This window comes from Vidua chalybeata, chromosome 20 (assembly GCF_026979565.1).
Source record: "Vidua chalybeata isolate OUT-0048 chromosome 20, bVidCha1 merged haplotype, whole genome shotgun sequence".
Taxonomy (NCBI): domain Eukaryota; kingdom Metazoa; phylum Chordata; class Aves; order Passeriformes; family Viduidae; genus Vidua; species Vidua chalybeata.
Genome location: NC_071549.1, coordinates 5184407 through 5206715, shown reverse-complemented (window position 1 = coordinate 5206715; position 22309 = coordinate 5184407). Strand labels below are relative to the sequence as shown.

The 22309-nt window shown below is 49.2% G+C and overlaps 3 protein-coding genes across 5 annotated transcripts; 2 read left to right on the top strand and 1 right to left on the bottom strand.

The window, feature by feature from the left end:
* Positions 1-594: 594 nt before the first annotated feature.
* On the top strand, positions 595-2257 carry LOC128797926 (DNA-directed RNA polymerase II subunit RPB11-a). The gene is made up of 4 exons (XM_053960886.1): positions 595-700; positions 848-937; positions 1030-1204; positions 1727-2257. The coding sequence occupies exons 1-4, from the start codon at positions 648-650 to the stop codon at positions 1760-1762; spliced, it is 354 nt and encodes a 117-aa protein (XP_053816861.1). The 5' UTR covers positions 595-647; the 3' UTR covers positions 1763-2257.
* Positions 2139-18199, bottom strand: LRWD1 (leucine rich repeats and WD repeat domain containing 1). 3 transcript variants are annotated; one of them, XM_053960871.1, is made up of 16 exons: positions 18107-18199; positions 16142-16288; positions 13691-13925; positions 12383-12502; positions 10963-11115; positions 10152-10292; positions 9172-9513; positions 8415-8541; positions 8059-8168; positions 7382-7589; positions 5873-5945; positions 5639-5779; positions 4889-4983; positions 4143-4304; positions 3385-3509; positions 2139-2534 (listed from the first exon to the last, which is right to left on the bottom strand). In XM_053960871.1, exons 2-16 carry the CDS (start codon positions 16219-16221, stop codon positions 2394-2396), a joined length of 2253 nt encoding a protein of 750 aa, XP_053816846.1. In that variant the 5' UTR covers positions 16222-16288; positions 18107-18199; the 3' UTR covers positions 2139-2393. The 3 variants fall into 3 exon arrangements, with proteins under 3 accessions (XP_053816846.1, XP_053816847.1, XP_053816848.1); XM_053960872.1 differs by lacking the exon at positions 18107-18199 and adding an exon at positions 17636-17725; XM_053960873.1 differs by lacking the exon at positions 18107-18199 and adding an exon at positions 16396-16596.
* Positions 17635-20433, top strand: ALKBH4 (alkB homolog 4, lysine demethylase). The gene is made up of 3 exons (XM_053960879.1): positions 17635-18315; positions 19001-19198; positions 19638-20433. Exons 1-3 carry the CDS (start codon positions 17740-17742, stop codon positions 20268-20270), a joined length of 1407 nt encoding a protein of 468 aa, XP_053816854.1. The 5' UTR covers positions 17635-17739; the 3' UTR covers positions 20271-20433.
* Positions 20434-22309: the final 1876 nt, after the last annotated feature.

Below are 22309 nucleotides of genomic sequence, written 5' to 3'. Positions count from 1 at the left end.
TCCGTGTGTCTGCTGGGGATGGGACGGGCTCTGGCTGGGGACTGCTCAGAGCTGCACTGGTGACATCTCTTAGGGGCCTGCTGGTGCCATTTCTGGTGCCATTTCTGGTGGCATCACTGGTGGCCCGATGAAAGCACTGCTGGGGGTTCTCTTGGTGGCGCTACTGATGGTGGCACTGCTGCCATTGCTTATTGTCCCTGCTGGTGCCATTTCTGATGGCGCTGCTGCTGGTTCTGTTGGTGGCAGCACTGCTGCCGTCGCTGGTGGTTCTGCTGGTGGGCTGTTGTGGCAGTGCTGGCAGCCCTGGAGTCTCTGCTCACGGCCCTGCTGGTGGCACCGCTGCCGTCACCAACGCCCTGCTGGTGCCAGCTGGTGGCCGCGGTGGTGTCTCCAGTGGGACACCGCCGATGGTGTCACAGTGTGTGTTCTCCTGCCGGCCCCGCCGATGGCCGCGGCGGTGGCTCTGGGGCGGGGGCCCCCCGTGTCCGTGCGGCCCTCGCCAGCCCCGCCGTCCCTGCTCCCGTTGCCGCCATTGCCCGCAGCGGGTCCTCCCGTCCGCCTGGGGGCGCTGTGCGGCCGCGAGGAGCACCGAGCGGGCGGAAGTGACGTAGAGGAAGCGAAGCGGCGGCCGCCATAGCAACGGCGGGATGAACGCGCCTCCGGCCTTCGAGTCCTTCCTGCTCTTCGAGGGCGAGAAAAAGTGAGGGGATACCCGGGGGCGCCTAGTTAAACCCTAATCAAACCGCGGGGAGCTGGGGGTGGGAGGAGCCCGGGCCTTTCCCCCCAGTCCCCGCTGTTCGCTGGCGCGCACGGGTCGGTAACAGCCCTGTATCCCATAATACCTCAGGATCACCATCAACAAGGACACCAAGGTGCCCAACGCCTGCCTGTTCACCATCAACAAGGAGGACCACACGCTCGGGAACATCATCAAGTCGTAAGTTCAAGCGGGGAGGAGATTCCGGGGGAGGTTTGGGAGGCTGTTCCCGCCCTTCACGTCACCCTTTGGGGTTTTTGTTCCCGGCCCAGGCAGCTGCTCAAAGACCCGCAGGTGCTGTTCGCAGGGTACAAGGTCCCGCACCCTCTGGAACATAAAATCATCATCCGTGTCCAAACCACCCCGGATTACAGCCCGCAGGAAGCTTTCACCAACGCCATCACAGACCTGATCAGTGAACTCTCCCTCCTGGAAGAGAGGTTCAGGGTAAGGGGATTGTTTCCCTAAAAACTGTTTGGCCTTGTGGCAATGTTTTTATGTGTCTTGAAGCTTCTGGGTTTAGGTTTATGAATTAATTCAAGCCACCCTCCTTGTGTAGTTCAGCTGCTGTCAAAGCCTGGCTGCTCTTAAGTGCATTTTTATTTTCTTTAATTTTTTTTTTTTTTTTTTTTTTACTTCTCCTGACAAAACTCTGGGCCCGTATTTTCACTTCTCATCACTTCTGCTCAGTTTATTTATTAATTTAGTCCCCGAATCCTGAGATTTAATCTTACTCAGACAAATTCAGGGAGGCTGTGACTGAGACAGTACCTCTGGTGTGCTGGGAAGAGGCACCAGGGCACCAATTTGTAAATAAGATTTGGTTTTAATTTCAGTATTCTGGTTGCTGTAGAGATTTCCACTGGGGGTTGTTGTGATTCACAGAAGAGTCAGGAATGATTAAACACCAACCTGCAGCTCAGTAACAACTCTTGTCTAAGCATGTGTATTTTTGCTTTTGCTTTACAGGTTGCTATTAAGGACAAACAAGAAGGAATTGAGTAAAATGGAGCAGACTGTTACTTCTGAGGCAGAATGACGTGTCTGATACTGGATGAAATATTTAAACCTCCATTCATGGCCAATATTTTCCCCCTTGTCCCACTTCTGTTTAATTTTTGACAGCAGCAGCAATATTTTGAGTTTTGGTTTTATTTTCATAGCAGACAGGCACTTTGCCAAGAGGATAAATGTCACATTGGATTTGGTGGATAAGTCATTAAAGTGATTTTTAGTTTTCTAACTGGAGCCTTAAGGCAAATATTTGTCCTGGGCTGTTGGGGAGGTTGTTGTGGGTACAATTCCAGCATGAGAAGCTGCTCAGTGACAGCTGCAGATGAACTCTCTGCTCTTCCTGCCAAAAAGTCCAGGCACTGCCAGCTGAACTGGTATTTTGTTTTATTAAGTGTCATTTCTATAAAACAAATGCACAAATTGTGAAAACGTACAGTAAAAGAAACCGGATGTTTACAATGAACTGATGAGTTTAACAAACTCTTACCTTGTTTGTTTGTTTTTTTTTTTTTCCCTCCATCTTGCACATAAAGCTGCTCTAGAAAACGTTCATGGGCACATGGTAACAGTCACTAATACTGCACTAGGTCAAAGCACGGGGGTGGAACTGTGGCACAGGGGACTAGGACTTCTTCCAGATTGCTGTTATGTTCACACTGGTCAGCACCACAAGGTAGGTGAAGGCAGGGTCTGCCACCACGTTGTTCACCAGGATTTCAGGGGGCTGCTCCCCGTTCACGCGCAGCTCCGGCCACTTGAGGATCTGTGGGAGAGCAGAGGGGTGGGGACGTGTCTCAGGGGAGATGGGGCCCTGGGCATCCTGAGGCACAGGCTCTTCCTTCTCCTGAGGGCTGCTGGAGCTGTGGGCCAGGGTTTAGTGCACAGGGAGGGACAAGTGAAAACTGCTGCACCTCAGTCCCAGAGGAACTGACTGGTGGCTTGGCAACGCATTTCCAAAAAACCTGAGGAATCACAGAATTGTTGAGGTTGGAAAAGACCTCCCAGAGCATCGAGTCCAGCCTGTGACTGAGCAGCACTGTGTCACCCAGAACAGGGCCTGGAGTGCCACCTCCAGGGATGGTGACTCCCTTCCCATACCTGAATAACCCTTCCAGGGAAGAAATAATGGAACACTGGGTGACCTCATACCTCTGTCTAATGCAGCTCCAGCCCCGTGGCTGAGAGCCTTTGGAGTGTTTGTGCTTGTCCTTTCAGTGACTGCCCAAAAGAAAGCTGTCTCCAGAGGGAAATACTGGGCAGAAAAAGGGTGAGTGAGCATGGGGAAGCAGTGAGCCCTCTCCTGCCAGGGAATGTTCACTCTGGCTTCCCTCCCCCTCCCTGGGGGATGTGGTGCCTGCACAGCTGTGCTTTTGTGCTCCTCTCCACGTTTTTAGGGCTGTTTTAGGAAGAGCTGCAGGGGGTGACAGATTTGCTTTGCAGCTCCTCCTTCCTGTCCCAGTGAATGGCCTTGGCCACACTCTGGAGATTGCTTTTAATTATTTGTGAGGGTCAGCTGTGGCAACAGAAGGCATGTTTTGGGATAAGCCTGCTCAGGAGAGTGGGATCAGCTGCCCTGGGGTGGAAGGGAGGCCCAGAGAGCACCTCAGCCCTACCTGTGTGGGAGAGATCCTTCGCTCCGAGCGCTTTCCCTTCGGAGAGCCCCAGGCCGTGGTGTAGTTGGAGAGGTTGTACATCCACACACTGCCCTTCTCATCCCCACAGAACACGTACTCTTTTGCTGTGAGAGCAGAAGAAAAAGCTGGGAAACAAGTGTGGAGCTGGGAATCTGTTGTGCTGTAAAGGACAGCTGCAGGATCCCAATGGAGCGTGCCATATTTCAGCAAAATTCTCTTACTGGCACAAAAATATGAATCCACCTTGTTCTGAAAGAATTCATTTGAGGACAAACCAGCTACGTTTAGTGTAGAAAAGCTAGTGCTAAATGCTTTGGGATTTCTCCTGACTTATTTTAGACTGGTTCTGGGAAGTGCTGACTGGATCAGGTTTGTTTGTTCCTTGTCAGTCTCCAAAGCCAGCTGCCCAGTGTGTGACATCCCTGCCCAGAGATGCACTCAGCATCCCAGTGGCTCCACAGGGCCCAGCCCTGAGCTCTGTGCTTTGAAAACCTGTGCAAGAAAGACCCCCCCAGCCTCGACTGTCCCTCCTTATCAGGCAGAAGGTGAAGCTGTAATTATTTATTACTGGGGTTATTTCCAGCTGGTGCTGGGCTGGAGCTGCACTGCAGAGCTGCAGGGGGACAGCAGAGCTCTGAAATCCAAGCCACTGCCTCCAGCTCCAGGCTGCTCCCACGGATCAAAGCAGAGCCATGGACAACTGGGCAAAGCATTACCCAGGAAAGGAGTGCTCCTACCTGGGCAGGTGCTGAGTGTCAGGTAGGACATGTCTGTTGTGGACCACTCCAGCTCAGCCAGAATAACTGCAGACATTGTCCGCTGGCATCCTTTTCCCTTGGCATCAAAAGACTTGCTCCAGCTCCACAAGTATATGCATCCTGGTTTGGAGCTCTTGGAAACTAGGGAAGAAAGGAAGGGAGAGGCTGTGGCTGGCAGCTGCTGGGAAGCAAAGTGCACTGAGACAGAGGTGGTCCATCCAGAACATGGGTTTCAAGCCATGGGATCTGATCCAGCAGCAACTGTTTGCACCTGTTTTACCTTATTTCAGGATAAGTGGAGCTTGCAGAGAGATTTTCAGTGCTATGCTTATGTTCCTGAGCTGCAGAACAAGCATAAGTTGTTCAGAAAGAGCCAGCCCATGATGTGAAACCCACAGTTCCCCTGAAAAAAAAATACTTTTGCCACCAGCCCTTGAGCAGAAAGAGACTCTCCCCCCTTCCACTTTGGCACTGTTTGGCCATGTGTGCTCTCAGGGATGTGTCCAGATGATTTCTGGTCCTGTCCAAGCATGGGTGTGCATTCTAGGCCACGTTTTTGGGAAAGACAAGTGACTCTGGGAGACAACTCCATCCTGTGCAGCCCCCCAAAAGCTAAAGAGGCTGTCACACCCCGTTCAGCCCCTCTGCTTGTCATGCTGGCTTCACCCTGCACATGCTGAAGTGCCCCACTGTTTTTGGGATTGTGCTGTTGTGTGTATACTCACCAACAACATCATCATTGAGAAAAGCCAAACCATCAACCCTGTGAGATGTTGTCATGCTTTCCTGACCAGGAAACTGGAATATGGCTTCAAAAGGCCTAGAGCAGGGGGGAAGGGTGAAATCAGCCAAGTCCTGAACAGCCAGCAGTGGAAGGACACCCAGCTGCAGAGCCCAGAAGGAAATCTGTCTGTTAGTGAGTCTCTTGCCAAGGTGAATTCCCACTTGAATCCACACTTTGGGTCACCTGGGTTTACTAGTACAGCAGAAGCCTGTTTGCTCAAGAGATTGCTGCACTCCATCCCTTTTGCAGGCATCAGGGTATTTGTCAGCAGGGCATGACTTTACTTGCTTCTTCCTCATAATTTTCTCCTGAGCTCCCACGGGGTCCCAGTTTCCTGGGTTACCTCACGTACCAGGAGCAGGGGAGGCCTCACTGTGAGCCTGGAAATCAATCCAAAAGTTTACACTCCGTTACACTACCTGGAGATGACACACCCTTAAGTTTTGGAGTATTGGATTACACTCCTGCCAGCCTTCCTGCAAAGCAGTCTGCAACACCTGCAGCTTTAATACAAACTCTGAACAGTCCTTGAGCATCATGCTCCTATTTTTTCTGGCCACTCTGGGAAGGGGAGGATGGTTTAAGTTTGGTAGGACGTGCTGCTTTTGCTCAGTTAGAAATCAAGCCTTTGCTAGGACTATCCCTTCTTGTTCTGGAAAGCAAATGCACACCCCCAACTTGTGGTTCTCACCTGCTTTTTTGTCCCTTATCCAGTTTTATGTTCCAGGCAAAACAGCCATCTTCACAGCCTGCCAGCAGGTACTGCTCTGGGCAGGTGGGGACCAGGGCAATCCGTAGGGGGATAGAGGCCGTTTCCAGCACCAGCAGCTGGCTAAAAAAAAGCAGAGAACAAGCAGTTAAGTGGTGCTGTGACGTGATAGTTACAGGCTCTTGGACTGGCCACATCTGGTTTTTGAACCTTTACCTTGCTTTGAAATTGTAGTCACAGTCTGGAATCCCAATATCCCAGAGTGCAATTCGCTTGTCATAGGATGCAGCTGTGGGACACAGAAGAGAAGCAGGTAGTGACACTGCTGCTCATCTGGCTCTTCTCCTGCTAGCTGGCAATTCTGCCTGAGTCACAGTCACCCTCTAAGGCTCCAGAGAGCTCATTAAAGCACAGCAGCAGTCCCCAAGGCTCCTGGCCGAGCACTTCCCAGACATTGTCACACATGCACAGTCAGTACTTAAGAGTTCTTATCCTGTGCTCTAAGAGGGGCAGATAAAACAGTTTGTTTCCTGGTGTCCATTACTGAGTTGTGGCTTTGCAAGGTCTTGAGTTAGTGGCCCTCTGAGCTCGTTTCTGGACAGGGCTTCTAGTAGAATCTAAAATATGAGCGCCAACCTCTACTCTCAGGCAGACATCACTTTATTGCACATATCCACACTGTGTTCACATCCACAGCAGCTCCCATTGGGAAAGTAAGGCACTCACAAAGGGTGAGAAACATGTCACCAAGCTGATACACTGGAAGCAGAAACAGTTCTAACAGATTACTCTGAGTAACCTGGACCCTCATCAGATGGCAGCCCTCAAACTCAGAGTTTCTTGGTGTCCCCTCCCCAGAAAAGATACAAAGAATCTCCCTTAATTACTCTAAATTTTTTCTATGAAATATAACGAGTCTTGCTGTCCACACCATTATATGGCTGTGCTACCAACTTCCTCATTCTTTCCTCTGCTTCTGCTTTTGGCACTCCTGAGCTTCTTGAAAAGTATCCCCTATTCTAAAAAAAAATTCCACTTTTAATGGTTCATGTAGCACTTTAACCACTCCAGGATGTGGGTAATTGTAGCCAAGAGAAACAATGTGCTGTGGGGTGCAGGTGTGGCCTGAATGGCTCTGTACCAGCTCACTGTACAGCCTGACAATGCAGCTGCAATTTGTAACATGATGGTTCATTACCAGTCTGTGAGCCACAGCCTCTGTGGGCCCTACTGTGTGTGGCAAAGCTCTCCTTGACATCAGGACCTGAATAGAAATCTCTGTCAAGGCACAGAACCCACATTAAAAACATCAAAGTCAATTAAGCACATTGTTGGATAAAATGAAACCAAACAGCCCATAATAGGCTGCTGTGCTGGAGGAGAGACCTGCCACTGCCTGGCTCCCAGCTGCCTGCTCTGCCTTTCTTCTTACTCATCCCTGTGGAACAGATCCACTACTGAGCTTGTTTGTGGCTAATGTGTGTGTGACACCACCCTGAGAGCCACCAAAGGAGAAACAGGAGCTGCTGCACCTCAGCTGAAGAGGCAGGCTCTGGCTGAAACAAGCTGGAGGTTGCTGCCACAGGAGAGTAACAACGTTCTCTCCCTAATGCCTGTCCATGCCTTTTGTGCGTCCCTGCTTGCCCTGGTGACAATTCCCCTTGTTAAGGAAGCCCTGACTTTTCCACATCAGAACTAAAACCAGGGATTCTGAAGCAGACTTACTGAAGAGGTGGGTCTCCTGGGTTGGGCTGAAGCAGACAGTAGCAATGGGCTTTTTGTGAGCCTTTATCTCTCCGTAGCAGAAGTCGGCTGCCACGTGGATCAGTTTGACAATGCCTCTCCTCCCTGCAGCTGCCAGGATGTTGTGAGCTTTCTTGCGGCTGTCGCTGATCACCATTGTGAGGGTTGTCCATGCAACGCTGAAGAACTCCTGGGACACAAGGAAAACAAGACTGGGGTGACAGAGAACAGAGAATAGCCAGCAAGGTGTTGGCTGTTAGCTCAGAGAAAAGACAACTGTCACAAGTGTCAGGTGATAGGTAAAATGACATGACTATTTAAGATGGAGCATTAAAACTCAAAATAGCTTTCAAAAGAACATAAACTACAGAAAGAGGATGTTTATTCCTCTGTGCTGTCAAGCAGGCTCAGCAGCCAGACACACCTGTGTGAGGACTGGCAGGCTAATCTCCTAAACTAATAAAAAATAAACTCAAACCAGGCTAAAAGGATAAACAAGCAATGTTTATTATCTATCTTCATCTTAACATCCCTCCACACTAACACTTTCTTTGTAATATGTATTATCACAGATTGTAATTATTACAGATTGTGGTACTGTAATTATTACAGATTGAAGTATTCCCATTCAGTGCTTACCCGTCCCACTTGCAACCCACCTCTGTAGCCACTTTGTACTTTTTCAGCACTGTCCCTGTCTCACAATCAATCAGACAGACAGATTCCCCTCCACAAGTTGCCACGGTTCTGGAGGAGCTCACAATGGGATCTGAAAGAGGACAATAGTGGGTGAGAAGTTCCCAGGTTCAGGGATAACACATGAAGACTGCAGCTTATCACTGCCCGGTGCTCTCCCAGTCTCCTGTTTTCGAAGTCAAAGGACAAATATGTAAGCAAGTCTCTTCCTGACAACGGAGACTACAGCTTGAAGGAGCAGGGGTCTAAGGCATGGAGTCCACTGGGATTCCAGAGCCAGCTGGTTCTGGGAATCCTGCAAACCTCTTTAAGAGCTCACCTTTCCTGGCTCCAGAGTCTAGCACTGGCTCGAAGACACAGGACCAGAGCTGCGTTTTAAAATCCTCGCGGCTGTTGCCTTTACTGTGACACTGAAGAAAATGCAATGGCTCTGCACTGACATCCTCCTACAATAAACCATCCACATTTAGAAAATTCATTCCCCTGACACGGTTTGCCTGTGATTGCCTTGACAGACCCCTCTGCTGAACACAGCAATCTGAGTTAAACTCAAGTATTTTTCAGCCCATATGTGCTATGGAGAACAGGAGAGACTGAGGTGCCACAATGCTCAAGACTCCTAAAGCAGCAGGGAACTGTTTAGCAAAGATGTGCCCAGCAGACCCCAGCAGAGAACCCCATTTCCTACAGCAGAGAAACATGGAAAACCCTTTAAGTCCCCACTGGCCCGAGCTGAGGGGGAAAACACCTTTCCCCATGCAGCCCCTGAGTTGAGAGCAAGGCTTGCCAGTCCCATTTCTAAGCACAGGTTGTCAGTGCACCACCTCGGAGCGCTGGTCCATCCATCCCCCAGAGGGGATCCACTGGGGTCTCCCGGGGGGTTTCTTCTCTCCCTTGATGCCTCTGAGAGATTTAAAACAATGACAAAAAAAACCAAACCAAAACTCACAATATATTTGGCCAACTATGAGCCCCCAGCTGTGCAGAGCTCTGAAGAAACCTGAAGGCAGCTCCTCCCACTATAAACCAAGAGGCCCAAAGCCAGTCCCAAGGAGAACAAATGCTGATGGACGTACCTTGCGCTTGGAGTTCTTCACGGGGGTCAAGGTAACCACGCTGCTGTCCTGCTCCTGGCTTTTCTGTTCCCCTGTCATCTGGCTGGATCTTCTGTTGCTTTGCCCCTTGGGAAACTGCTCTCCATTCTTCTGTGTCCCTTCAGCTCCCTGCTCAGGCGTTGCATCCTTGGCTGGTTGGTTTGATGTTCTTGGTTTATCAGGAGCTGGGTCATCCTCCACATGACTGGATTTTCTGGGATTAACTGCAGCTTCCTCCTCGGTGTTTGCCTGGGTCTTGGACCTCTTGTTTCCAGGGCTTGATTTTGAATGATTTCTTTTCCTCTTGCTGGGTGTTACTGTGACCTATAAGGCACGTTGTCATGTTGTCAGGTTCTGCAGAAGGTTTTTAGCTTCCCTGAGATGTGCAGATCATTTGTAAGTTAAAGACATTAATTATTCAAATGCAAGTATCCTCCCATGGTTATAGACTGGGTTCCAGGGATCAGGCAGCTCAGAGCTGCAGGGTTCCTAGAGGCAGAAGCTACTGGAAGCCATGCAGCCAGCCTCCTTTTCAGCTCCCTTCCCCTGTCTCAGTTATTTGCAATTTATATACGATGTGGAAAACCAAATCTGGCCTATGGACCACAGGGGCTCAGTCTGCAGCCATTTCTAAACAGGCAAACACCAGCAGAGCCTGGCCAGGCATCAGCCCAGGTCTCTAATTAAAATATCTCTTCCTAGAGGAGAGGTGGAGTGAGTAGGATTGCACTCATTAAATGTTTTTATGAGAATGGAAGCTCTCTGAGGGAGCAACTCCACCTCCACATTTCTGGGAAAGCTTCAATCTGGCTGTAAAGAAGAACACTGAGCTATTGGATACAGGCTGGAGCCTGAGACTGCCCCTGTGGTTACCAAAGGGTCATAAATGTGAACTGACAAGAGCTGCTGAATTCTCAGGAAACAGAAAGAACATTGCTAATGTAACTGGAAAAATCACCTACCTGAGCCACGTCTTCTGCAGCTTCCCTGGGGCTTTCTGTGCTTTCTTCCTCATTCTCATCTGTCTTTTCCTCTGGTTCAGTATCAGAGTTTAATTCCAGACCTAGTGAGTGTGCCAGAAACTCTTCTGCAATCATTTTCACCTGAGAAGCAAATATGTGGGTATGTTAAAAAAAAAAAAGACGACGACAAAAAAGCCACAGCACGTCAAGCTCTGATGTGTCATGGCACAAAGAGCTGCTTTGCTGAGTTTTTAATATCTGCTCCCACTATTCTGTGTGAATTTCACAAGTGGTGGAGGAGTCCCCAGCTGACATTACATGACCCAAGAACTTCACTTTGTCATGGGCATTCAGAGTACACAGCTGTGGAAACAACAGCACAGCAATAAAACAAGACAAAGGAGAGATGGAAGTCTCAATTGTGTGTATGAACAAACAAATCAAACAAATGTTACAAACTATGTGGTGTCTTTCCCCGCTGGGAGCAGCTACACTTATTCTTTCATCAAAAATAAAAGTTACTATTAAACTAATTTGCAAATAAATAAGTATTAAGGATATTGCAGTCTGATTAATTAGTACAAGTATCATTATTGCTTATGAATTAAAAAATAATATTTAATGACAGCCATTTCAACTTGGTGCATATTTAGTCCTGGTAGCTGCTTAACAAAGCAGTGAAGAAAGAGAAAAATGATACCACTTGTCAGCAAGAGCACCCAAATCCATGGAGTGTTTTAATCCAGTCCATGCAGAACCAGGAGCAGGGTCCTTGCCTGGAGAACAAGAAGGTGGCTGGGATGTGACCTACCCGCCAGCGGGTGAACTCGCTGAGTGAGCTGGGCCCATACACCACATTGGTCTGTACTGACTTCAGGAACTTTTTCTTGATGGACTTCACCTGCTCAGCTGTGTATTTCTCAGGGAGTTGGTCACTGAAGAATTTTTTCCAGTGAGCAGTAACCTAGGCAGAAAGACTGAGTTTATTCAATAGAAAAGCACAAGAGAACTTGTGAAAGCATTTAAGAAGTGGCCAACCCTGAGTGCTGCACCCTACGTGATGGCACCACTTTAATTTATTTATTCATGTTCAAATGACCACTTCAGCTAAGGAGAAAGACAGTTCATCTGTACCAAGCTGGAGTGAGTGTGGCTAAGCAGACACTGTCAGCATGGACCCATTTAGAGAGACACCTGGACTCCAAAAGGCTGCTGACCTACAGGATGCTCACCTGCCAGCACAGTTTCCCATCGGAGTTTCTGGTGGGCAGTAACATCCATCAGCATTTGGACCCAACAGACATTTTTACATTGAGACACAGGACTAAGAACTGGGCAGGCAGGTACAAATAACATCAGGGAAAGGCATCAGGGCACAGACACCACAAGAAGAACAGCACAGGGGAGTGTTTGGTGTTTCATTAAACAGCCAGCTGTGATCAGCTGTCTGGGACAAGAGGCTGAGCAGCTCTCACAGAGCCCCTTTGAGGTTCACAGGTTTGATGCAGACAACACTCAGCACAACTCATCCCATTTTTCAGTATCTGAGTTTTCACTCACTGTTACACAGAAGGAATTAAGAAGATCAATTAAATAGAATACTAATGGTAAGAGCAGTAATACACAAAAACAACCAGCCAATCAAACCTTTATCATAACTGAACAATAATTTTGCTCAAGATCACAATGATGCCTTGTGGGGACAATCTGTCAGGAACTAAATTGTGTAGACAAATGAGTGAAAATAGAATTCTAAACATTCACAACTGAAGAATAAAGAACAAATCCTTGTTCCTGGTGAAAGCTGGAAAAAGCAGGATTATCCAGAGCCTGGTTTTGTTCTCCCCATTCCTGGGGCCTGGACAGTAACTTAAATTAGATGGGGAGGTGTTTGCAGCTGTTCTGGGAGCACCAGGCTTCTCCCATTCCTGAATGATGATCAGAGCAACCTGAAAAACTACAGGATCAGACACAGACCTGGTTGGCCCTGCTCCTGTCACTTAAACCAAAGGCAAACTGCCTGCACAGAACAGGCAGAGCAGATGCCAGCAGTGACCAGAGAAAGCAAAGTAAGACATTTCCTGAGTGACCCTTTCTGCAGGTTGGGCTCAGATCATACCACAGGTATTGCAAACCACTTGAAGCTTGTTTGCAGTTCTGTCACTACACTGAGCACAGGATTTGGTTATTTTTGAGGTGTTTAAAGGTTAAGGAAATATCCCACATCTTACCTTGCTGGTGAGCTTACGGCTGTTGACACACCTCACATGGTTGGCCAGTTTGGTTATGTCTTTGCCATTGAGCAGACGAAGATTTTGCAAAAGAAACATTACTTTGTAGTCATCATTGAGCTAGAAAGAGAAAACACTGGAGTTACAAAATTTGTACATGTGGTACTCGCTTTACCTTTAGTCCTTGATTAAAATACAGCCTATATGAGAATGATATATTTAGTAAGGGAAAGCCATTTCATAAAATCTCCTCAGGATTTTCAACTTGAATTTCACATTTTAGATGTGAATTAATGTTCTCTATGAGTTGGGATCTTAAACTGCAGACAGAGCTGCCCAGCCCTCAGGCAGTGCTAACATCCAGCACAAGGTGGGGGCTGTGTAACTGCTCATCTGCTGGGCCTGAGTGCAAGGCTGGGAGCTCTGTTCATATCCCTGAACTCTAACACAGGGGGAAGGCCTGTCCTGCCTCCAGTCAAGGAATTCCAGCAGAATTCCTTGGGTCAGATAGTTCACCATACAGGCACAGATATACTGCCAGGGTGCCACAGCAAATAAGCATGTGGGGATGGTGAGTGGCTGATGCCAGTTTACAGCACGAGTAAAATCAGCTTTGGATGTTTGAGTTGTACAGTCAGCAGATCCTCTTGGGAGAAGTCAAAACCTAAACTGGATTAATCACCGAGTTTAAACCTTCATCTGAGGACCCAGTCTGCCTTTCCAGAGCACAGAGGGCACTAAAACGAACACAGATATTAGGAAATAAAACTAGCATTAGGTATTAGGAAAGAAACTCTTTACTGTGGGGGTGGTGATGCACTGGCACAGGTGCACAGAGAAGCTGTAGCTGCCCCATCCCTGGGAGTGTTTAAGACCAGATTGGATGGGGTTCTGAGCAGCCTGCTCTAATGGAAGGTGTCCCTGCCCATGGCAGGGGTGGAACAAGATGAGCATTAAGATCCCTTGCAATCCAAACCATTCTGTGATTCTGTGTTTCTGTAAGGACATCTCTACACAGTCATTCCTGCATTTTACACTAGCATGAGCATAAGGTACTGTGCCTGATAAGCCACCTAAGACAGGACTTTGGCCTACAGAATCAGGACACAGATCTTAATATCTGAGTGGTTTTGGGCAAGTCACTTCTGCAGATTGAGAAACAGTGGCACAAAGTGGTTAAATGTCTCACAAAGGCTGGCTGCTTTCTCAAATGCCCTAGCACTTGCTGCCCAAGAACAATATGTAAGAACTTTGCACAAGTGCTGCTTGTTTGCCTCTCTGTTGAATGTAAGGAGGGGGGTAACTCACTGTCAAGTACACATTGTTCTCGTAGGTCAGCTCCTCGAGCAGAGGGAACTGTTTCAGAGCAGTTACATCTTCCAGCTTGTTATTGTTGCAGTTCAGGACACGCAGATCAGGGAGGGTTAGGCTGCTGGGAAATTTGTCCAGTAAATTATCAGAGAGATCAAGTTTCTGCAGGTGCCTCAGGCGGGAAAACAAGCGCGGGTCTAAATCTCCAGTCTTCAATTGCAGCTTGGACAGGCTGAAAACAAAACAAAAACCAAAAAACCACCCATGAAATATCTGTAGCTCACTGGAAGAACAAATGCTGATTTCATAGCATAGACAGTCCCACCTGGTGGCATCTCAGTCCAGCACAACTCACTGGGTACAACTGACCAAAACTGCTTTTTCTGGTGTGTTGGTTTTTTTAGAGTTAACTTGACAATCTGTTGAATTATCACTTCCTCGTAAAGGAGGCACCATTTTGTTAGTTTTTAAAATTTTTATAAAGATGAAATAACTAAAAAGTGGTTTAAAATTTTTTGTTCTATTATTAATCTCAATAAATAGTAAAACACGAGAGATATAAAATTTGACACCATTCTATCAAAAACTACCTTATTTCTTAGTTACAATACTTTATAAATGTTTTTCAGCCTATCAACTTTCTATCAAGTTTTAAGAATTCTTTTCAAATCCATTTCCTACACTGGTGGCAGCATTCTGGATTGTGAGCACACTGTGGGATAGCTGATGTGCCTGAGCTAACAGCCACCATCAGAGACTCAGGTCTGCCAAAGTACAATTAACCTGCAATTCAGATAATCTCCTAGGGGTAACTGAGCTGGCTGGGAGTAGTAAACCACCAGAAAAGTTCTTATTTGATAGGAAAAAGTTGCTACACCTCTAAAAGGTTTGGTATTTTATTCCTGTGCAATGGTGAATCAACAAGACAAGCTGTGGCAATTCGAGACACTACACCCTCAGTCTGCCCTGTCCATAGAGTGCACTACATTTATTATTTCTCAGTTCATGCCAAGTGTAGAGTGTGTCCCCAAATAATCTGGCTGTTTTTAAAGAACTAACTTGACCAAAAAAAGTGTTTTTTCCATTTCTTTTATAGTGAGTTTTGCTGCGAAAGCTTCCAATGGTAAATGTAGAAATTCACCTAACAAAATCCCAAGACTGCCTCCAAAACAGAAGAACTTTGTCCTGAAAGAGGAAGTGGTACAATATTGGTGAGGGGAAAAGAAATATCCCTTCTCTGAAAGAAATTGAAAACTGCATAATGTAAGCAGGGTTATTTATATTTGGTTAGATCATTAGGTGAGCTCCAAAGGGAGCTTCCAGTCCTGGCAGCCAACATCTCTTGAGGGCAAAAGCTTGGGTTCCTTTAACAAACAGAATCTCTTTCCCTAATGGCCAGTTACAAAAATAAGCTTCTAGATATTAATGAAGTGTGAATAAATGAGACAAATAAATCCAGAAAGTAAGATCCCTTCTCCTTCACTTGCCATCTCAGAAGTGTAACCAGCCACTCAGGGCTGGTAAGAAAGGCTGAGGACAATCCAGCTGGCTGCAGAGGTGTGACTGTGGTGTCCTTCTGGGGAAAAAACTCAATGGTGTTCCCCAAACAGACTTTCTGAAACACATCACAGTACAAAGCTGCATGGAGAAAGCCACACTCCAAAAATCCACAGCTTCAAACATCTCCCCACCCCTCTCTCATCCAGATTACTGCAGCTGATACTCCTCAGAGAAACATGTGAGTTTCTCACTAAAAATAATTACTTTAGCACACAGCAAACGGAAAGAAATAACTTTAAAGAGTACATGTGAAACCCAAGCCCCCTGACATCAGCAACAACAACAAAGGTGCCAGCCAGAAACTGGCCAGCTGAGGCACTTGGACTGGCCAGCTCTGTGTTAAACACTTGCAAGGACACATATTTGCAATGACCTCTGTTAAGGACCTGAGTGACAAAACTGTTTTTAGTGGTTTTTAAGTGATCCAGAGTTTATTCTCTCCCTCTGCAATGTTTGAGGTAGTAGGATTACTGGTTATAGAAGAGATGGAACATGATGGAGGGAAAGGGAAATGGAAGGGAAATAATGCCAAAAACCCTCTGAAATCCATGCTAAAAGATTCTCTTGTTCACATTAAGCAATTGCTAGCAAAGATGCAACGGCTTTGGGGGTAGAGATGATACCCTGGGGTTAGGAAATCAGGATCCAGCCTTGAGCATACAATAGAATTGGGAAAAAAAGGTGACACCTGCCAATAACCTCCTTAGTGAGTGCAGTGCCACCACTGCTCACTGATCCTGCACTGGGAATGCCCTCTCAGGTCTGTGCTTTGAAACTCTCTTTTTTTTTTAAGTAAAAAAAATGTTGAGGGGAAGAAAGACATACAGATAAAAAGACATTGCCAGGTTGAATTAATCTGGAATTTTCCATGGGCCTGTCCTCACTTACTTCAATGTCTCGATCTTTCGGAGCCTCGTAGATCTTGGGACTGCTCTTTCCAAAAGAAGTTCTGTAGTAATTTTTGACATTTTTAACCTCCACCTCTCTGCTGGTATCACTAATCAGTCAGATGTAGGATGTCTTCTGGTTACCTTCCTGATAAAACAAATGGAAATAAGAGGAAATGCTTTCAACAGCTCCAAGGGAGGAAAAAAAATGTTATGAGGTTATCTACTGTTTTTTGCTGCTGTGTTGGAAGTCACCTTTTACACTTGGTTGAAATGAACATGGCAGAGACTATTATTAGATTGGGCACAGGCTCCCAGCACGCTGATCCAATCCATCTCCAAACCAACAGGGATACATCCCGTGGCTGTTGGAGTGACAGACTTGCTGCAGGTGAAAGCTGTCCATGAGTGATGGCACTCAGGACCAGGACAGCATCACAGGTACCTGTTTGTGCCTCTCCCGGGCTCTGCTCCAGGAATTCCAACACTCTTTCAAACAAAAAGCAGCAGTAAGAGTCAATACACCTGCTGTGAATGTTTTTTTCCCAAGAAAATGACACTGAGCTCACTGGCCTGGCCAGCTGGACAGACTCTTGCCTGATGACTTCTGAATTCCCAAAAATTTTGGAAAACTGAATTAACCAGCAGAAATTCAAGCACATGCCAATCAAGGACATAATTTCCTCATCAAGGAAAAAAAAATCAACAGAGTTCTCTGTCTTGGTGATTAACTGATGCTTCAGTAGACACACACACACACAGGGATATGCTGATATTTGGAATAACAGTGCTGACAGGGCCAAAAGAGCTCCACAAAATGACTGGACCAGGGCTGCCCACTCTTCCTGACACAGATTCCAAGAGAGGGAAATAAAAGAGAACAGAGCTCCAAGGCCAGGCTCGCTCCTGTCTTTCTGTGTTAGATCAATGCTGCCTAAATGCCACTCCAGCACATGGTGAGGGGCACACGGGGCACTGAGCTGTCCTCTGGTTTCAGCAGCACCACACACCTACAGCACCTGCAACATTGTGTGAGGAGCAACGGGGCACTACAACATTGTATACACTGAAACACTGTATACAGGCACAAAGAGCTGAACTGAAAACCAGGTTAAACACCAGCTGCTTGGGATTTGATCCTTCAAACGACAGAGCTCTCCCTGAGAGTCAAACCACAGGGTTTGACTCCCCAGGAGTCCAGCCAAACCTCCCTCAGATCCTGTGTCTACAGCAAAAATGTGACAGCAGTGACTGGACGTTGCCATCGCCCTCTCTTTGGCACAGGGACACCCCAGAGACAGCCGGGCCAGGGCAGGAGCTGCAGGGGAGGCCGGACACGGCACGTCCCACCCACAGCGCCGCGGGTGATGCCGCACAGGGAACATTCGGCTACCGCGGGGGCTGCGGAACGCCGGGGTTCTCTCACTGCCAACAGGCCCCTCCTGCCCCACCGCAGCTCTCGGGATGGAGCCCCACAGCCGGGCATCCCCCGGACCTGTCCGTGTTCGCCTGGAGCTGCCCTGCACCGCCCGGCCCGGCGCGCCTGGCACGGCTGGCGCTGCCCCGGGACGCGATGCCGCGGTGGTGACAAGGCCACGGATGCCGGGGCTGTCCGCACGCTCCGGGCCGCGGGGTATCACCGGCTGCGGGCGCAGGCCGCGGCTCCGCCCGTGGGCAGGGCCGGACCGGGCCGGGCGGGGCAGGTGCGGCCCCGGCCCAAGGCCTCGCCCGTCACCGCCGCCTCCGGACACCGAGCACCGCGAGGGGCCGGTGCCGGCCGCGGCCCTGAGGCGCCCCCGCGGGGCGTGCGCCGCGCCTACAATTCCCAGCGTCCCCCGCGGCGCTAAACAGCGGTGCGGAGCCCGGGCGCGCCGCGGGGGCTGCTGGGAGCGCGAGTCCGCCCGCACCCCCCCTTCCACCCCCGCTGCCCGGCCGCGCGGCCTGCGCCCAGCCCCGCTGCCCTCACCTGGAAGCGGCCGGGGAGGAGGAAGAGGAGCCGGGGAGGAAGGAAGGGCGGGAGGAGGAGGAGCAGCAGCGGGAGGAGGGGGCTGTGTCCTCGGCGCAGCCGGCGGGATGCAGGCGGCGGGCGGCGGCGGAGGGCCGGGCTGCGGCTGCAAGGGGATCCGCTCCTGCCTGCTCTGCGAGGGGCCCGCGCCGGCCGCTCCGCCCCCGCAGGTACCGGGGAGGGGGCGGGCGGCGGGGCGGGGCGGGGAGGCGAGGCGGGAGGAGCCGGGGGGCGGCGGGGGCCGCCGGCCGCGGCCCCTCGGGGCGGGGCGGCTGCGGGACCCCCGTGCCCGGAGCGGGGCCGGGACCCCGGGGTCACACGACGGGGACCAGGCAGAGCCCCCCCGGCGGCCGCGCCCCCGGCTACCGTGAATTGTTCGCCTCGGTAACGCTCAGGAGCCGAGTCGGAGCTCACCTGAGCCTCACGTGTTTACGTTCACATTCATTTGTTAGAGCTCAGCCTTGTGGCCTGCGCGATTTTCATCAACTTTCCTCATTCAACATTTTTTTTTGCTATGACAGACCGTATCTCTGCAGCAATTCCCACCATTAATCTCCTTATAGCTGTGACCCTGAGGGTCATCGGTTCTTCCCTGCCTTTCCAGGATAAAGACATCACTAAGAAAAAAAAAATGTGGCTTCAAGCAAGCAGCACATTGATGCTGCAGCTGGAAAAAAAAAAAAAAACCAAAAAAAAGAGCAGGGAATAGCTGTTTCCCCAAAAGCAGCTGTAAAATTTCTCTTGTCTGCAAGAATACTGTACAGTTTTCATGCTGCAATAGCAAGGTTGCAGGGGTAAATAATGGAAATATCTTATTGCTTTTTTTTTTTTCCTTTTCCATTGATATTTCCACAGGGAGAAGATAATTTCACTTACTGTCCAGCCACAGGCCTAGCTAAAGGAAATGAGCACTCAGAATTTGCTGGCTGGGCATTTCCCTTTCCAGGGGTGTTCCTGGTGGAGGAGTTCATTAATGAAGATGAAGAGTGTGAGATAGTGGAACTGATGGATCGAGATGACTGGAAACCATCACAGTCTGGCCGAAAGAAACAGGTTGGACTTTGGAAGCACATCTGATCTTAGATCCTTCTGGAAAAGGAAAGCTGTTTTCAGTTAAAACCCAAAATATTGAGATGTTTTCATTAAGTGTTTTCCTTTAAAAGCTTTTCCTGAAATCAATGGCAAGAATTACCTGTAATTAAAATCAACTTTTTGCAAAAACACATGATAGTTACAACAAACAGTATTTGATGGTGTGTGTTCAAGCATTAAAGTTCACACAATCTCCAAGGGAATGAAGGAGGTGTTCAGATTTGGTTTTGCTTTATAAATCCAGAGAGATTAATGTAGATTCAGTGAGTCCTTTTGCAACCTGGCAGCCAGGTCAGTGGAAGAGATGAGAACAGAGCTCTGCAGGAACAGCCTCTCCAAAAAGACTTGTCCTAGATTTTTCCTTTACACTAGCTTTTCCCTCCCTCTTCTTTTCCAACAGGACTATGGACCCAAAGTGAACTTCAAGAAACAAAGGCTGAAAGCTGGCAGCTTTACTGGCTTGCCGAGTTTCAGCAGGAAGATTGTGGCACAGATGAAGGCCTGTGCTGTGCTCAGCAGTTTCTCACCTGTGGAACAGTGTAACCTGGACTACAGACCAGAGAGGGGCTCTGCCATCGACCCCCACTTTGATGACTGGTGGCTCTGGGGGGAGCGTCTGGTCAGCCTGAACCTGCTCTCAAAAACTGTGCTCTCCATGTCCTGCGATTCAGAGGACACCATCCAATTATTTCCCATTTCCAGTACGGGGGGATTAAGTCCCCCTGCACCTTTCACGCAGACATCAGCGCGCAGAAGTTCAGAAGAGGGAACCGAGTGCTTTTTGTCCCCGAGGCTGGTTCCGGGGAAGGAGGTGAGTGTGGCCATCCTCTTACCGCAGAGGTCGCTGGTGGTGCTGCACGGGGATGCCCGGTACAAGTGGAAACACGGCATCCACCGCAGGCACATCGAGCACCGCCGCGTCTGCATCACCTTCAGGGAGCTCTCTGCGGAGTTCAGCGCCGGGGGGAGGCACGAGGAACTGGGCAAAGAACTGCTACAAATTGCTCTTTCCTTTCAAGGGAGACCCGTGTGACCAAGAGGTTGCATTTTGTTGGGAGAGGTGTAAAATGAGGTATGGAATTCGTATGACAAGGTTTATTTCTGAGGTGTGGGCGTAAGGAACCAGGTGTGTGCAGAGATAAGCTCAATAAAATGAAGATTTAACAAACAAGTAAAAGGGGTGAACTTCAAAACCTCCCGGGCAATGGGAGCTTTTAAGCCAAAGACAGAAATGAGAGGTTGCATCCATTACCTGTGTTGTAACAAAAAAGCAAACAACCAGTTCCTAAATGAACCTAAGAAAGTTAGAAACATTAAACAAAGTATCAAACAGACCTTGGCACAGATTTTAAGCTTTCCTGCTCCATACTTGATACTGTCAGACTGGTTTGAATGTTGCATCCAGCCCTGGGGGTACAGCTATCCCCCCTCACCCACCTCAGACAGGTCTGTAGAGACCAGGTCTCAGGGGAGGAAGGTAAGCAGGTATCTCTCCACAGACAGTACAAAACACTGAGAACTAATTAAAGCAATTATCCTTTACTGAAGATCCACGCTCTAACAATGAGGATTAATCATAAATTCCATGTGTGACCCGTACCTTGTGGGGCCAAAGAGCAGCATTTGCAGAGGGCCAGTGCTGACTCTTTGGGCTTGGACAGAGATCAGACCAAAGGCCTGCAGAGACTGTGTTATTTTCTGATCATTTGTCATCTCTGAACCCTGCTGTCAGCTCTCAGTAGCAAGAGTCTGATTTTGGGAATTAGCTGGGCAACAGACTGCAACCCTGGCAGCTATCATTTATTTTCCTGGCACCCCCAGCAGTCAGGTTTGAATCATGCCTCGTACCTAAGATTCAAGTAGTCATTTGCAGCAGAAGCTGATCTGAGGCCATCTGTCTGCTCTGAACAAACTTCTGTGCTCTTGAAAATGAAGTTGTGCTGTGGAAGAAGCGTGATCCTTTAATAAACACAGCGCTGCCATGGCAGCCCTTCAGCACAGTGTCACCTGCAGCAGGGAAACACCACCCTGCCACCAGCAGGCAGTGCTGCCTGCCTTTGGTTGGCAGGGAAAGGGGACAGACAGATCTCAGCGTCCCTGCTCTGCCCCAGAAGTGCTTCCTCGGCACTGCACAGCATTCACTGCACAGCAGAGCACTCCTGCCACAGGCACTGCCCTCTGCCTTTCTGCAGGGGAGGGAGTTCTTCACCCAGGACAGGTACCAGGAATCAGATGGGTCAATCAGGATATTTTTCATCAGTTTAAGCCAAGAGATACAAGCAGAGCCCTTTGTGGGCTGCAACAAGCCAGGTTCAGTTAGTGCTAATTCCAGCAGGGCTCCCATGGGCAGTCCCAAGCTCCAAACCTCCATCCAGGTGGGCTGGTGAGTGTCCTGAAGGAGCTCCAGCAGCAGTTCCAGCAGTCACAGCACATCCCTCTGATGGAACCTCTTGCAAGAACAGACACACCACAAGCAGGTCACGCCTGCTCACAGCGAGCCCTGTCCCAGGAAATTCCTCATAGGCTGCAACTGGAAGAGGGTAGATCTAGACTAGGTATTTGGAAGAAATTCTTCCCTGTGAGGGTGGGGAGGCCCTGGCACAGGTTGCCCAGAGAAACTGTGGCTGCTCCTGGATCCCTGGGAGTGTCCAAGGCCAGGCTGGAGCAACCTGGTCTAGTGGAAGGTAGACATGGCAGGGGGTAGGAACTGCATGATCCTTAAAGTCCCTTCCAGCCCAACCCTAAAGCAGGGAGTGTGCTGAGAGCAGCAGTTCCTCATTTTCCCGCAGCCTGGCATCCACAGGGCTCAGCAGTTGGGAGTGGAATATCCCCAGGACAGCACCTGGAGCTGCTGCTGGCCACAGGGGCTTTGTCCAAGCAGGAGGAGCCTGCCAGCCTGGCAAAGCCACCCAGGGAGGAAACCCAGCACGGGCTGTCCCAGAGAGAGCAAACACTGCATCTGGATCCTCCTCACCCTTCAGTTCCAAGCCTCTCCAAGGATCTGCTCTCTGCTCACCACACTGCAGCAGTCAAGTGTTGCCATTAAAGCTTGGCCCGAATTTCCAATGCTCC

Excerpts from the sequence above, each read along its gene's own strand:
- LOC128797926 (XM_053960886.1), top strand. The coding sequence starts at position 648 with ATGAACGCGCCTCCGGCCTTCGAGTCCTTCCTGCTCTTCGAGGGCGAG. Across the intron at positions 701-847 it reads CTCTTCGAGGGCGAGAAAAA|GATCACCATCAACAAGGACA; the intron begins GTGAGGGGATAC and ends ATAATACCTCAG. Across the intron at positions 1,205-1,726 it reads TCCTGGAAGAGAGGTTCAGG|GTTGCTATTAAGGACAAACA; the intron begins GTAAGGGGATTG and ends TTTGCTTTACAG.
- LRWD1 (XM_053960871.1), bottom strand. The coding sequence starts at position 16,221 with ATGTCAAAAATTACTACAGAACTTCTTTTGGAAAGAGCAGTCCCAAGA. Across the intron at positions 9,514-10,151 it reads CTGCAGAAGACGTGGCTCAG|GTCACAGTAACACCCAGCAA; the intron begins GTAGGTGATTTT and ends CGTGCCTTATAG. Across the intron at positions 2,535-3,384 it reads GAAGGATCTCTCCCACACAG|ATCCTCAAGTGGCCGGAGCT; the intron begins GTAGGGCTGAGG and ends GCTCTCCCACAG.
- ALKBH4 (XM_053960879.1), top strand. The coding sequence starts at position 17,740 with ATGCCGGGGCTGTCCGCACGCTCCGGGCCGCGGGGTATCACCGGCTGC. Across the intron at positions 18,316-19,000 it reads CGGCCGCTCCGCCCCCGCAG|GGAGAAGATAATTTCACTTA; the intron begins GTACCGGGGAGG and ends ATATTTCCACAG. Across the intron at positions 19,199-19,637 it reads AGTCTGGCCGAAAGAAACAG|GACTATGGACCCAAAGTGAA; the intron begins GTTGGACTTTGG and ends CTTTTCCAACAG.